Source organism: Neophocaena asiaeorientalis, unplaced genomic scaffold, assembly GCF_003031525.2.
Source record: "Neophocaena asiaeorientalis asiaeorientalis breed wild unplaced genomic scaffold, Neophocaena_asiaeorientalis_V1.1 scaffold249, whole genome shotgun sequence".
NCBI classification, from domain to species: Eukaryota; Metazoa; Chordata; class Mammalia; order Artiodactyla; family Phocoenidae; genus Neophocaena; species Neophocaena asiaeorientalis.
Genome location: NW_020172625.1, coordinates 5,517,745 through 5,532,651, shown reverse-complemented (window position 1 = coordinate 5,532,651; position 14,907 = coordinate 5,517,745). Strand labels below are relative to the sequence as shown.

Here is a 14,907-nt window from a genome sequence, read left to right as displayed (position 1 = left end):
TACCAGAATGCCAAAAATAAAGTTTGATATTTTGGTGCACTTCATTTAAAGTTCATATATCAATGTCCACTTTTATAACGTTGATTACTTTCAGGGAAGGGAAATGGGTAGCTGGGTAGGAAACTTTATATCCTTTGAAACCTTTAAAATTTTGAACCCTGCAAAATGTTTTACCTATTCAAAAAATGTTTTCAATTATTTACTTATTTTAAAGAAACATTAAGAGTTAATGTTAGAAACACTGAGTGAATTCATCCTTTTCTCACCAGTCTACATTGTATCTGCCAACAGTAATAATAATAATAATAACAACAACAATAACAGGGACTTCCCTGGTGGTCCTTCCAATGCAAGGGACGCGGGTTTGATCCCTGGTTGGGGAACTAAGATCCCACATGCCGCGAGTTAACTAAGCCCACGCACCGCAACTACTGTGCCCGTGCACCACAACTAGAGAGCCCACACGCCACAATTACTGAGCCTGCGTGCCACAATGAAAGATCCCACGTGCTGCAACTAAGATCCAATGCAGCCAAAAATACATAAATAAATTTTAAAATAATAATAACAATAACAGATAAATAATAGTAAAATAATACTTATGCTAGTTCAGTAAGTACCTTTAACAATGACATGCTTTTTTAGTACAGCTAACATTGTTACGCTGACTGGATACCATGGTAATACACATGATTCAATGATCACTGAGTATGAACGAAATCATGTTTAAAGTGCTAGAAATTATACTGACTTAAGCATTGGACATTCAGCCTTCCAAAAATACCCAAACTTTTGTATACGGCAACAGTAAAAAGTCTTATCCCACAACCTACTTTTCAGAAACAAAGATATTTTGAATTTTGAGAAATACCTGGATTTTATGTTTACGAAAGCTATCAAACTATATTATCCGTTATTTTATAAACAGTATATACATTGAGAGAGTGCACCAAGTAGGAACTTTAAGAATATATTTTTGGAAGCAGCAATATTTATAAAAGTTCCTAAAACTGAAAACATATATTTATAAAAAGTATGAAAAATAAGGAAATAATGAGACTAGATTATAATTCTAATAGTTGTAGAATATTTAAGGTAAGACTATCGATAAAAATTAACAAAAAAACTTGTAACATTTATTAAAGTAAACAAAGGTAGGCTTTAAGAATAGAAGAAAATTAATAGAAAAAGGAAAAAAAAACATGATCATTTCATCTGAAAAGGTATTTGACAAAAGGCAACATTCTTTCATGACAAAAACTCTCAGGACAACAGGAATACAGGGAAAATTCCTCAATATAAAAAAGGGTATTTATGAAAAACCCAGAGCTAAATGCCCCCTTTCACCACTGCCATGTATTGTTATGTACTTCCAGAGCTATTTAAATGGGAAAGGAAGAGGTAAAAACTATATTCACAGGCTTCCCTGGTGGCGCAGTGGTTGAGAGTCCGCCTGCCGATGCAGGGGACACGGGTTCGTGCCCCGGTCCGGGAGGATCCCACATGCCGCGGAGCGGCTGGGCCCGTGAGCCATGGCCGCTGAGCCTGCGCGTCCAGAGCCTGCGCTCCGCAACGGGAGAGGCCACAACGGTGAGAGGCCCAAGTACGGCAAAAAAAAAAAAAAAAAAAAAAAACTATATTCACAGATGAGATGCTCCTATATGTAGAAAAACACAAAGAATCCAGAAGAAAGCTACTAGAGCTAATAAACAAATCAAGCAGTTGCAGAGTACAAGATGAACACATAAAAAAGTTAGTTCTTTCTATACATCAGCAATGAACAATCAGAAAAGGAAATTAAGAAAACAATTCCATTTACAATAGCATCTAACAGAATTTAAAACTTAGGAATAAATCTAAACAAGGAGGCGTTACATTGAAAACTTGTACACTGAAAACTAAAAAACAAAGCTTAAAGATATTAAAGAACACCTAAATAAATGGAAAGACATCCTGTATTCATGGATAGGAAGATTTAACATTATTAAGATATCAATACACCAAAAACAATCTACCTATTCAACACACTCCCTAACAATATTCCAATAGCCTCTTTCACAGAAATGGAAAAACTGACTCTGAAATTCATATGGAATTGCAAGGAGCCCCAAATAGCCAAAACAATCTTGAAAAAGAATAAAATGTACGAATCACACTTCCTGACTTCCAAACTTGCGAAGTTACAGAAATTTAAATAGTATGGTACTGGCAAAGGGCAGACACATAGACCAATGGAATAGAATAGAGAGTCCAGAAATAAACCGTCACATATGGTCAATTGATTTTCAAGGACGGTGCCAAGACAATTCAATGGGGGGAAAAGACAGTCTTTTTAACAAATGGTGCTGGGAAAACTGGATATTCACATGTAAAAGAATGAAGTCAGACCCTTACCTGATACCATATGCAAAAATTAACTCAAAATGGACCAAATACCTAAGCTTAAGAACTAAAATTATAAAATTCTTAGAAGAGAATATTGGGGAAAATCTTCATGACACTGGATTTGGCAATGATTTAATGGATATGGTATGATAAGCACAGGTAACAAAAGAAAAAACTGATAAGCTGGACTTCAAATTATAAAATTCTGTACATCAAAAGACACTATCAAGAAAGTAAAAACAGCCTACAGAATGGGAGAAAATATTTGCAAATCATATATCTAACAATGGATTAACACATGCAAAAAAAGAAAAAGAGTCAAATCTTATCACACAATCTTATCTATGAAAATCATCTTCAATCCAGACATAATAAAGTATAAAAATGCATTAATAAAGCCTATGGACAATAAAAATGTAAATTAAAAGCTTGTCAAGTGAGTACTATATATGTCAAGCATTTGAAATCTGAAATCTGAAATATCTGTAGTTGAATATTTGAAATCTGCCTAGTTTTGAAGCCTAAGAATAAACCTCTTTCTAGAAAAAAACATGTCACTAAAAAACTTCTTTCTAAAGCGTATCTGCAGAGCACACACAAAAAGGCAGTGAATTATTACCGATTCTACATCCGAATCTTGTGCATTAGATATCTGGACATGCAGAAATAAGCAGTCGTCTTTTTTTTTCTTTTTTAAGTCTGACAACATGGCTGAAATAATGATAAATTCAATTGTGGGGCGTCCAAAGTTACTCGCTTACTGAGCTATTTCTGGGTCTCACACCCAGAACCCTATACACCTGACTGAAGAAATATTTATAGAACTGAACATCAGCAGTGTCATGACTTCATCAACAATGGAATAAAAATTATGAAAGCTTTAAGTGATTAAAAAAAATCAAAAGTATACAACGAATCTATTATCTCTTCAACTGTGTGTTCAGAACATAATTACAGCACAGCATGCCAAAAAACTACTGGTCACAAGCAGAAATACATTGGGTGATTTTCATACTTATTCAGCTAAAGACAATCTACATGGCACACAGACATAAAAGTATTCAAACAAGGTGGACCAGCATCCATTACATGTTAAAGGCTCACTAAATAAAACATATTTTAAATTCTTTCAATGGGCTTATCAACAGACTGGCATAATAAAGAATCAGTGAAGTTCAAGTGAAGTCAATAGAAATTATCCGAACTAAAATATAAAACGAGTTAACGGGGAGGGGCAATGTAGAAAAAGAGCCACTTGAAACCTGAGAGACAATAGCAAACAGTTTAATATATATGTAACTGGCAACGCTAAGAGAAAGAAATAGAGAAAAAGGCAGGAGAAACATGTGAAGAGATAAGAGCAAAGAATTATTGATTTGGTGATATATATCTACTCAAACCCCCAAAAGCAAAGCCAACCTCAAGTGGGAGAAACACAAAGAAAACCACATCTAGTCACACTGCTGACAAAGGTGGGGAATGGGGTGAAGAGAATGACGAGTAACTGTTTAATGGGTATGGGATTTATTCTGGGTTGATGAAAACGTTTTAGAAGTATACAGAGATGATGGATGCACAATACTGTGAATGTACTAATGCCACTTAATTGTTTCCTTTGACATGGTTACTTTGAAACCACAATGAAACAAATCCTGCCAACAACCTGAGTGAGCCTGGAAGTCAATGCTTCTACAGTCAAGCCTCTAGATGAGAACACAGCCCAGCAGACATCTTGATTACAGTCTTATAAGATCCTATACAGAGAACTCAGTGAAGCCATGCCCAGACTTCTGACCCACAGAAACTATGAAATAATAAATATGTGTTGTTTTAAGCAGTTAAATTTATGGTATTTTGTTGCACAGCAACCAATATACATTTACCTTTCAGATGCAGCAATTCCACATCTAAGAATTTACACTAAAGATACATCTCCAAAAATACAAAAATATACATGCACAAGGTTATTAACTGTAGCATTATAATTGCAAGATACTGCCAGCTACTTTACTTAAATAGCCAAATATAAGAGACTGGTTGAAGTATTCTGAAACTGTTTAAAAAAAAAAAAGATTGAGTAAGATTTCCATGAACTGATACAGAGCTAATCGAGGATTAAGTGGAAAAAGGCAAGTGCAAAATAAAATATATAGTATGCTCCATTTTGTGTATGAAAAAGGGGGTACTTAAAAAGAAAAAAGTACTTATCTGCTTACTTCCATAAAAAAAAGCCAGGGACTTCTCCGGTGGCGCAGTGGTTGAGAGTCCACCTGCCAATGCAGGGGACATGGGTTCGAGCCCTGGTCCGGGAAGATCCCACATGCCATGGAGCAACTATGCCCATGTGCCACAACTACTGAGTCTGTGCTCTAGAGCTCGTGAGCCACAACTACTGAAGCCCGAGCGTCTAGAGCCCATGCTCTGCAATGAGAGAAGCTGCCGCAATGAGAAGCCCGCGCACCACAACGAAGAGCAGCCCCCGCTCACCGCAACTAGAGAAAGCCTGCGCTCAGCAACGAAGACCCAACGTGGTGAAATTAATTAATTAATTAATTTTTTTTTTAAAAAAGAAGAGAAACAGTAACTAAACAGTGGGAAAACCAAATAACATCTTGATTAGAATCATCAATGATGGGCTAACAGACTTTGCATGTCTCTGAAGGTGATATCCTGAAAAGGATACAACATCAATTATCTATTATTTTGAGAGAGGACATATAATCTAGATCTAATCATGAAGAAACATCAGACAATGTCAAACTGAGGAAGAGTCTATAAAATAACTTACTTGTATTCTTCAAAAATGTTAATGTCATGAAAGTCAAAAAAGGCCTAGGAACTGTTCCAGATTAAAGACATTAGAATTAAACATAACACAATATCCTGGATTGGATCCTAAACTGTACAGAAAAATAAGTGTCATAAAGGACATTATTAGGATAATTTATGAAACTTAAATATAGACCATTGATTAGAAAGCAGTAACCAAGTTTAAATGTCCTCAATCTGGTAACTGCACTATATGCTTATGTAAGTATCATTGTTCTTAAGGAAAAAAACTCAAGTATTAAGCAGTGAAAAAGCATGATATATGGAAACTAATCTCTCAAATAGTTTAAGTAATTATCGTGAATATGTACGGCTACAGACTAACACATAAAGGGGGGAAGGAGGAAGGAAGGAAAATAGGAAAGGAAATAAAAAAGCAAATGTACAATGCTAAGAATTGGTGAATTTAGGTAAAAAAATATATATGGGAGCTCTTTGTACAATTCATACAATTTATCTGTAATTTTGAAGTTATTTCAAAATAAAAAGTTTTCAAAAAAGAGAGGGAGAGAAGGGACGCACACATATGTTTGGAAATTTCTGAATGGATACATCCAAACTTAAAGATGTCAATCAATGAGGAGGGGAAGAAGATGAGGAAAAGGAGCCTCTCTCTCTACAATGATCCTTTAAAACAATAGACTGAACTCCACCCAGTGTCTCTCTTTAAATATATAACCTGTAAGTCAGGTTCCTAACCTGGGATCCATGGACCAAAGAGGTCTACAGACAGAATTCACTGTACCTATAAGGGGGTGGAAAAAAATTACATTTTCATTTCATTAACCTTTAACTGATTATTCTTTTGTCAATTATGAATGTAGACAACAAACAATAGTAGTTTTAGGAGTACCTGTAACTGTATCACCAATAGAAATCATATATATTTTCACTTCACATTAGCTGTTGAGATTCTCAAAATAGCATATACCGTTCAGTTATTTTCAAAGTACATTAACATTTCCTGCAAGACTTTTATTTAATGTGATACATGATAAAAAGCAGGTTACATAACATTTGCTTTTTAAGTATTTTCATAAGTATATTTCAAAATAACTGGTTTCTTTGTAATCCTATGGATGTTATTTTATTCACTTATGTTATTCTGAAAAAGAAAATTATGAGCTTCAGACTGCTCAAGGTTTTCATGGCATATCAAAGTTAAGAATCTCTTCTCTGAGCTATAGATCCCTCACTTGTTTACAAATATGCCATTATGAGGAAAATTAAAATAGTTTGCAGCTTTTTGCTCTGCTATAAAGCAAATTATAAAAAAAAGGTCGCTGATAATGAACATTCAATCTAATCTTCTCATTATGTAATTTCTAGATAGAGTAATTTCCCATAGTGCTAGAGCAATAATTATTCAAAACACTAACTGCAATCTCACACAAAGTACCCAAGAACAAATATAACAGCATACACCCACACATGAAAAAATACAGTCACACAGCAACTTGTAAAAATGAATCAACACTGTGAAATATCTCTTAGAGAAACTCAGTGCTTACATATCTTAAAGAAACTGGTTAAAAACAAGATACTATTTACCATCTCTCTTTTGGAAAATTTTTTAAAATTTCTTTAATGATTGGCTGGTAGCAGGCATCCCTTTCTGCTTTCCCAGTTTCACTCCAGTCTCTCACAAACTGTTTCAATGTGGATTTTAACTTATCCATGTCAAATGTGGATGCTGGCATAATCTTTCCATTCTCCTGTTTAAAAAACAGAAATCAATTAGTTTCTCAGAAAGTAATCAATCTTGAATATGATTAAATAAACATGCTACTAAGGGGCTTTATAGATGGTTTAGAGGGTAGGTCACTAGCCTTTCAACTAGACCGGGGTTCAAGTGCAGCTTGAGATTCTAAATGAAGAGTTTGGTGGTCTCACTTCTACCCTCAATACAGTATGGTCCATTAATCATGAAACCACCATATAATTAAGCAGTCTTTACTCAAGAGAGGACCAGAACTGAACTGCTATGGAGACCAAATATTCTCTCCGTCTAAGAGAGGAAAGAAAGAGCCTCCAGGTCATTGATGGGGCAGCATGGAAGGGCTCACACTGGAGTGGCCCAACTGTATCTATCCTGTGGATACAAAAACAGGACTTCAGTTTCTATTACTTCCAGTCCCTTGAGATTTATAAGTGAAAATAATCTTTTAGAGTAAAAGATGAACATCAATAGATGCAAGATTCTGAAGATAATGTTTAGCAAGGGAAATTAATTTCACACAGCTCGGAAAGTTGTTGATAAAAATGTAAGTCACTAACTCCATACGCCACAATAGGCAGAACACTATGTGAAAAGTGTATCAAAATGCCCACAATTATCTTAGTACTTTTAGGGGAAAAAAATCAGTGAACAAATCCAGTTTCTGGCCTACTGTTCTATTAAACCTAATAAAATGACTGAACATACAAGTGAAAACATTCTCTAAGGAGAGCCAATGACTCTTTTATTCATAAAAATGAAATCCAGGAAGATAAAGATCTCAAAATATAGAAGTCAAACCCTAAAATAAAAACAAATAGAACAAACTTGCACATACGTCTTCTCCATATTCTTTATTTTCAAACATATGTATGCAATCATTCACAATGGTGAGTAGTATTTCTTGATTATGATCAACGCATTTCCGGATCTTGTCCAAGTGAAGAAGAAACTGCGGAAGTAGTTTCTGCTGATTAGCTGGGAGTGATCGAAATTGTCTTTCTGTTCGGTGCACTCGCTCATGCATACTGGTGCTAAAACATAAAAGGTGTTTTTTAAATTGGCAAAGAATTCTCACCAGAGGCCAATCTTATTTTAAGTTTCTCTTCCTGTACAATTATTTCCTTATAATGTTGGATACTGTCCAGCCATTTTCAATCTTTTGGTTTCTTAAAGGATATCAATTTATGAAGTTTCGTATATTTTCATCTTATTACAAACTCTCTAAGCAACCAAACAAAAGACAAATAGTTAAAACACCTGCATCAATTAGAAGGGAGAAAAAAGGAAACGTAAAGAGGATTAATGCACATGTTTATTTTTATGATTTCAATTTCCAAAATTAAAATTTTCAGCAGAACAGCTTTGATTTTAGAAATTTTAGATTTCTCCATCAAGTAGCAGAATGCTGCTCTGAAGTTACTTTAGAATATATACAAAATGTGTTTTGAAATTATTAAGAGCCAACCAAGTTGAATTGTTTTAAATATTGTAAAAGATCTTATATACTACAAAAGTAGTAAACAAATGAAAAACAAATGAAATTCTATAGCTTTTTACATGACGATATTCACACTTTGTATTCCAAAAGTTTCCAGATAACTCTAACGGTCACTTTGAGGACTTTTTAAAGAAATAAAACCTAAAAAGAACATCATTTTTAAAAGTTAAATATTATACTCAAAATGAAATGTCATTTTACATCAATCAGATGGGCAAAATTTTAAAGCCTGACTATATGAAATACTGGTAAAAGTGCGGAAGATTTAGAATATTTATATACTGATTGATGGTGGGTGCGTAAATTAGTACAACCACTTCAGAAAATTTAGCATTACCTAGTAAAGCTTAATATGCAGACTCCCTATGACCAAGCAATCATACACCTAGACACATACTCAAGAAACTCTTGCAAACGGGCACATGACACATGAATAAGTCTCATCACAGCACTGTAAGAAATAACAAGCAAAAAATCTGGAAACAACCCAAAAAGTCTATCACCAGTAGACTGAACAAAGAAAATACAGTATAGTTATACACAGAATACAGTTAATAAATACAGCTACACACTATAATATGGATAAAACTCAGAAACAAAACATTTGTTGACAAAATCAAGTTGCAGAAAAATACATAATGTACAATTCCATCTTATATAAAAATAAGCAACATATTGTAGGGACTAAACATATGTAGAGAAACTACAAGGAAAGTAAGGAAACGAAAATGCAGGAAAATGATGTCCTATGAGGGGAAAAGGATAGATAATGTTCTTTTTGTAAACTGGGTGGTACGCGTTCACTACATCATTCTTTACATCTTACATATACAAATAAACAAATACATAAATGCATATGCTTCTTTTAAATGTCCTTTAGCATTTACTCAATATTAAATGGAAATGAAAAATATTCTTTTTCACTTGGTTGCCTGAGTCTCTCTATTTATCCAAATAATTCTGTCATTTTATCATATGTCAAATTACTGTATAATTTCTGAACAGTCATATTTAAAGAGGTTCTGAAGAAACTTGACAAAACTGAAGCAAAAACCTGGTCACATTTTTAGAAGATTGCGTGTGGTGGTATTCTGGGGGTGGTTAGGGATAATGTGAAACCAAATAGGCAGTGGCTGCACTAATGTTTGCTTTTTTCCCCCCGTGGAGACAGTACAACAGTGAGCTCTGGAGTGTAACAGATCCAGATTGAAACCCAGGTTATGCTACCTATTCGCTATGTGACCCTTGGCAAGTTACTTCCTTTCCCTGTGGCTCAACAGTCTCATATACCAAAACAAGGAAATACATAACAATGATGATGATGACAGAAGCTATGATTTATTAAGATTTAATAAGTGTCAGGCACTAAACCAAGTCACTTAAAATGAATTATTCTGAAAAATCTCCATAAAACCCAACGAGGTAGACACCATTATACTCCTCTGCCTACTTAATGGATTTCACTGAAAGTGTAACAAAATAAAGCACACAACACACTTAGCCCAGTGCCTAAATCACAGTCATATGATTTTTATCATAGTCATAATTTATATAACTAATGTGTACACAGTGAAAATACGAAAAATGAAGAAAAGTAAAAGTATTCAGGAGGAAAAAAATTCCTAATAATTCCTCTTCTAGAGGCAACCACTTCTAACTTTCTGGCATATTTCTCTCTGTTTAAGACAAAGTCATCTAACACCTTTCCAGTCAAAATGCGGTACAGACCACAGCAGATCACTTGGAAGTGGTTCGGAATGGAGAATCTCTGGTGCCATGCAAGACCTACTGAAATGTAATCTGCCTTTTAACAAGATCACCAAATGCTTCGCATGCACATTAAAGTTTTAGAAACACTTGTAATTCTTCATCCTTATCGAAAGAATTTTCCCAGGTCAGAAAAAAAGTTCTCAAATATCTATATGACAAATGACTGTAAGGGCTGCTCATCATCATCCTATCTTAGGCAACCAAAATTTACTTAGCTATTTCCCAAACATTGAGCATCTAGATACTTTCACTTGTCTATACAGTGAAATTTTGTGTTCAAAATCTGTCTATATTTTAGAAAAAAAAAAAAAAAATTACCACAAATTCCCAAAAGAATTACCAGATCAGAAAGATAAGTATTTTTAAAGCTCTTGATACAAACTGATTTTCAGAAAGATTTTACCAATTTACATTCCTATCAGTAGAGTATGACACTAAGTAACTACTTAAAGTGGGCAAACAGCAGAGTTGCAACAGTTTACAATTCACTGTCAACAGGTTAAATAGTCTCACAGTAATCCTTTCCTAGAATTCCTGGGCACTGGATACCCCACCAACTCCCTCTCACCACGCCTGAAAACTCAGCATTTCCAAACTAAACTTAGCACACGTCCCACCAAAAAAACTTGCACATCTTCCTACATGGCTGATGTTGATGAATGGTACACCACACATCCACTCAAGTCAGAAATTAATGAGTCATCCTAAAATGCCTCTTCTCATAGCACACACAATCAAGAAGCCTGAAATCCTTTTGATTCTACTTCATAAAACTATCTACATATTCCCCCTCCTCCAATGCTTTACCTCGGGCCCTCACTATGTCTCCCAAGGATAAACTGAGAGGCCTGCTACCTAAATATGCTTTCCTCAACCTAACCCCCTCCCACCTCCAATCAGAGAAATTCTTCTAAAATACAAAACTCATCTATGTCACTATTTAAACTCCATATTTCAGCATATGTAAAAAGCAATGAATAAATGTTCAGTTATGCTCCCTTGGCATCACTTCTGGTTCTCCTTGGAGACTACTTATTTCCATAAGTGCAGGGGAGTTGAGTAAGTTATGGATTGGTCAGAAAAGCCAATCCATATAAAAGTTCTGTTAATTCCATATAAAAGTGATGTAATGGGGCTTCCCTGGTGGCACAGTGGTTAAAGAGGCCGCTGACCAGTGCAGGGGACACAGGTTTGATCCCTGGTCCGGGAAGATCCCACATGCCGCGAAGCAATTAAGACCGTGTGCCACAACTACTGAGCCTGCACTCTGGAGCCTGCGAGCCACAACTACTGAGCCGGCGTGCAACTACTGAAGCCCTCGCACCTAGAGCCCATGCTCTGCAATAAGAGCCACCGCAATGAGAAGCCTGCGCATTGCAATGAAGGGTGGCCCCCGCTCGCCGCACCCAGAAAGACCCAATGCAGCCAAAAACAACAACAAAAAGCCAAACCAAAACAAAATACAACAAAGAAAGTGATGTAACTACACAGAGCAGGATGAGATGCAGCATATCCCTTAACCCCTGGTTACTTAATGGTATGCAAAGCTGTCCATAACATACATCTACATACTCTCTTGAAATAAGTGAGGCCTTATCAAAGTTGAGAAGAGTCCAATCCTTACTATACTATTAAAACTGGGGCTAATTTCACTATTCTGTAAATGCTTACATTATCAATGTGTTTTAAGACAGTGGTGGGCAAGTTATGACCTCCTGGCTACTTGTCTGCTTTTATAAAGAGTTCTACTGGAACACAGCTATACTCATTCCTTCGCATACTGTCTGTGGTTGCTTTCACACAAGCTTACAGTTGAACAGTTTTAACAGAGACCACCTAGCTCTCAGAGCTTAAAATGTTCATTGCCTGGTTCTTTAAAGAAAGTTTGCCAACCTTAATTTAAAGGAATGTTTTACAACCTTCAGACTCTCCTTGGTTCTGAACTCAGTCAGCATTAAGAGGCTACATCCTTGGGCACCTAAGAGGAGAATACAGTCAGCAGCCACATTTCCTCAAGGGTATCCCTACCTCCAGCTCTCTCTAGAAGGCTGATCTCAGCAGTGACCCCAACTCTGACTCAAAGTGGGTCCAGTGCTGGATCTAGCCAAGGGCTAAGGTCATAGACCCATTCCTCTGCACCTGTTGAACTATTCTAGAATTCCAAACACGTAAGCATACCTTTTCAGAGGAGAGTCTGTCTCAATCCATTTAAAATATTTATTAAATGCCCAAGGTTAAAATTGTCTTACTAGTACCACCACTTACTAATGCAGGGTAAATTTTTAGTTAATGACTTTGGATTTCAGGCCAGACTCTACCACAATTTGGTTGTATAACCCTAGGCAAGGTGCTCACCATATCCCCTCACCTGTAAAAATGAGCTCTACATCTCAGTTTTTAAGATCTCACCTAACTGCTATTTCTAAAAGTAGGACATTTCTGACGACGTTTGATATTTCAAATGTAGTATTTCTTCTGTGAGTAGGTATCTCCATTCATAACAAGAGCAGTATTTTAAGGCTAACATTTTTTGCTATTCAGTACAATGCTATCATCATTTTTACCTCAGTCAGAATATGTCATCTAAGCAAAATCTGTAGAAAGTACAGGACTGGAAGCCACTGGAAAGAGAATTCTTTTTTTCTGAATTTTGAATTTTATTTTTTTTACACAGCAGGTTCTTATTAGTTATCCATTTAATACATATTAATGTATACATGGCAATCCCAATCTCCCAATTCATCCCCCCATCACCACTCCCCCCTGCTGCTTTCCCCCCCTTGGTGTCCATACGTTTGTTCTCTGCATCTGTGTCTCTATTTCTGCCCTGCAAACCGGTTCATCTGTACCATTTTTCTAGGTTCCACATATATGCGTTAATATATATTTGTTTTTCTCTTGGAAAGAGAAAATATTAATCAAAAGACATTTCTTGCCTTATGACCTTTATCTAAATCTCCTATATATTGACAAAAAGGCAGTGAGTAGTAAAACCAAACTGTCTGATATTTGGAAGCATCTGCTAAAGGTCTAGAATAGAATTGTTCATAAGAACTTACTACAATCGTGGAAAGGTTTACATCTGCACTGCCCAATACAGCAGACAATAGCCGCATGTGGCTACTGAGCACCTGAAATGTAGCTAGTGAGACTGAGGAAAGGAATTTTTAATTTTATTAAATTTTAAGTAATTTAAGCTTAAATGCAGCCAGATGTGATTAGTGGCTATGGTATTGGACAGTACAGGTCTAGAAGATTATAAAATGTTGGAATGTAATAATCCAGTGTTTTCTGCTACACAATCCTTCCCATACCCCTAAACATACTTTTAATTGTATACTATTTTCAGTACAGGGATTTCAATTTTTTCATTAAGAGAGTACATGCAAATAAAAAGGATTGTTGTTAAAAATGAAATTTTCCTCAGTCCCACACTGAACTGGTAAAGAAGAGGGAGGAGAGTATAGGAAATTGTATCACAACCACCAGAACGTGCACACAGTGCCCTTTTCTATATTGCCACACTTAGGTCCTAGTTTCAGGTCAAAATCCCCTGCCCTCCCCCACAAAAAGGCCCAGCTGATACTCAACCATAAATATCAATTTTAAATTAGTCCCAATATATTAGAACTGCGTACAAACACACATTTTAACTGAGTCCACAGTAGTCCCAAGACATTTCCCAGTATTCTTTCTACATTTTTCAACAGTAAAATATACCAGACTTCTCTGCAGCTAACACTTCTGGCTATCTATTGTCAGCTTCTTCCCCTCGCTGCATGGTTCTTCCAGACACAATACTTGTAACAAGTTCAATGCTCCAGTTGTCTGCCTTCCTCACTCCGTTGATACTAAATCAAATCCCCATGTTACTAATTCCCTTTTGAGCTCCATAAGTAATGCAATTCATGGCTCCTATGCCCGAGTTTAATTAGTAAATTATTTCATCAAGATCTCTCAACTTCAAAACTTCATGTCACCAATTTAATCAGAGTCAGAAGTAACTTTAAGCTTTCATTAAGCAAGTTTTAAAATTCAGAATAGTAACAAACTAGTTTAACCATCAGTTACAAATTGACAAACTATTTGGGAATGACAAATGTACTCCTTTGCTACTACTTGTCTTATTTGTTAAAAATAGAGCTCCAACAACATGCCAAGCACTGGCAACGTAAAAATAAATAAGGCTCAGTCCCTGCCCTTGAGGAGGTCAGTCAAGCAATATTTAAAAATTTGCATAAAGCACAGCAGGAGCCCATCTAAGGGAACAGTTTTACTTCAGTAGGAGGTCACATCTATCTGATTCCAACTGCAGACTCAGAACATCGCCGTCGGTGTACTCATCTCTCACACGAATAAAAGTGCTTTCTTTACCTGAAAATCCAATTGTTTTAAGTCCCTTTCAGATCTTGGAATTATAATTTTGTGACTAAGCTACTTTACGATTTATCTACAAGAAAAATGAAAGTTAGGAAGTTTAAAAGTTCTACCACTGTGCCCAACCCACAGTGAGAATTCGATAAATATTTGCAGAAAAAAAATCATAAAAGCGGCTCCTACAGTGCTTTCCCTCATTTCCCCCTTAAAAACTCTGCAAATTTTAGAACATCCGGACCATCTCCGATCTTAATTTCACCCACCAGTTAAAGGCACTGAGCAGCATCATTCACTCGCTCATCACAAAACTGCTGTGTTTTTGCAGCCC

At 35.9% G+C, this 14,907-nt stretch overlaps 1 protein-coding gene across 4 annotated transcripts in view; it reads right to left on the bottom strand.

Annotated features, from left to right (window-relative positions):
- CARNMT1 (carnosine N-methyltransferase 1) overlaps positions 1-14,907 on the bottom strand; it is a 49,907-nt gene that overhangs the window by 24,837 nt on the left and 10,163 nt on the right. For all 4 annotated transcript variants that reach the window (XM_024738939.1, XM_024738936.1, XM_024738937.1 and 1 more), the window contains exons 2-3: positions 7,770-7,965; positions 6,766-6,929 (exon numbers count right to left, since the gene is read on the bottom strand). In XM_024738939.1, coding sequence (XP_024594707.1) covers positions 6,766-6,929; positions 7,770-7,958 — 353 coding nt within the window. In that variant the 5' untranslated portion in view covers positions 7,959-7,965. The remainder of the gene's footprint in view (positions 1-6,765; positions 6,930-7,769; positions 7,966-14,907) is intronic.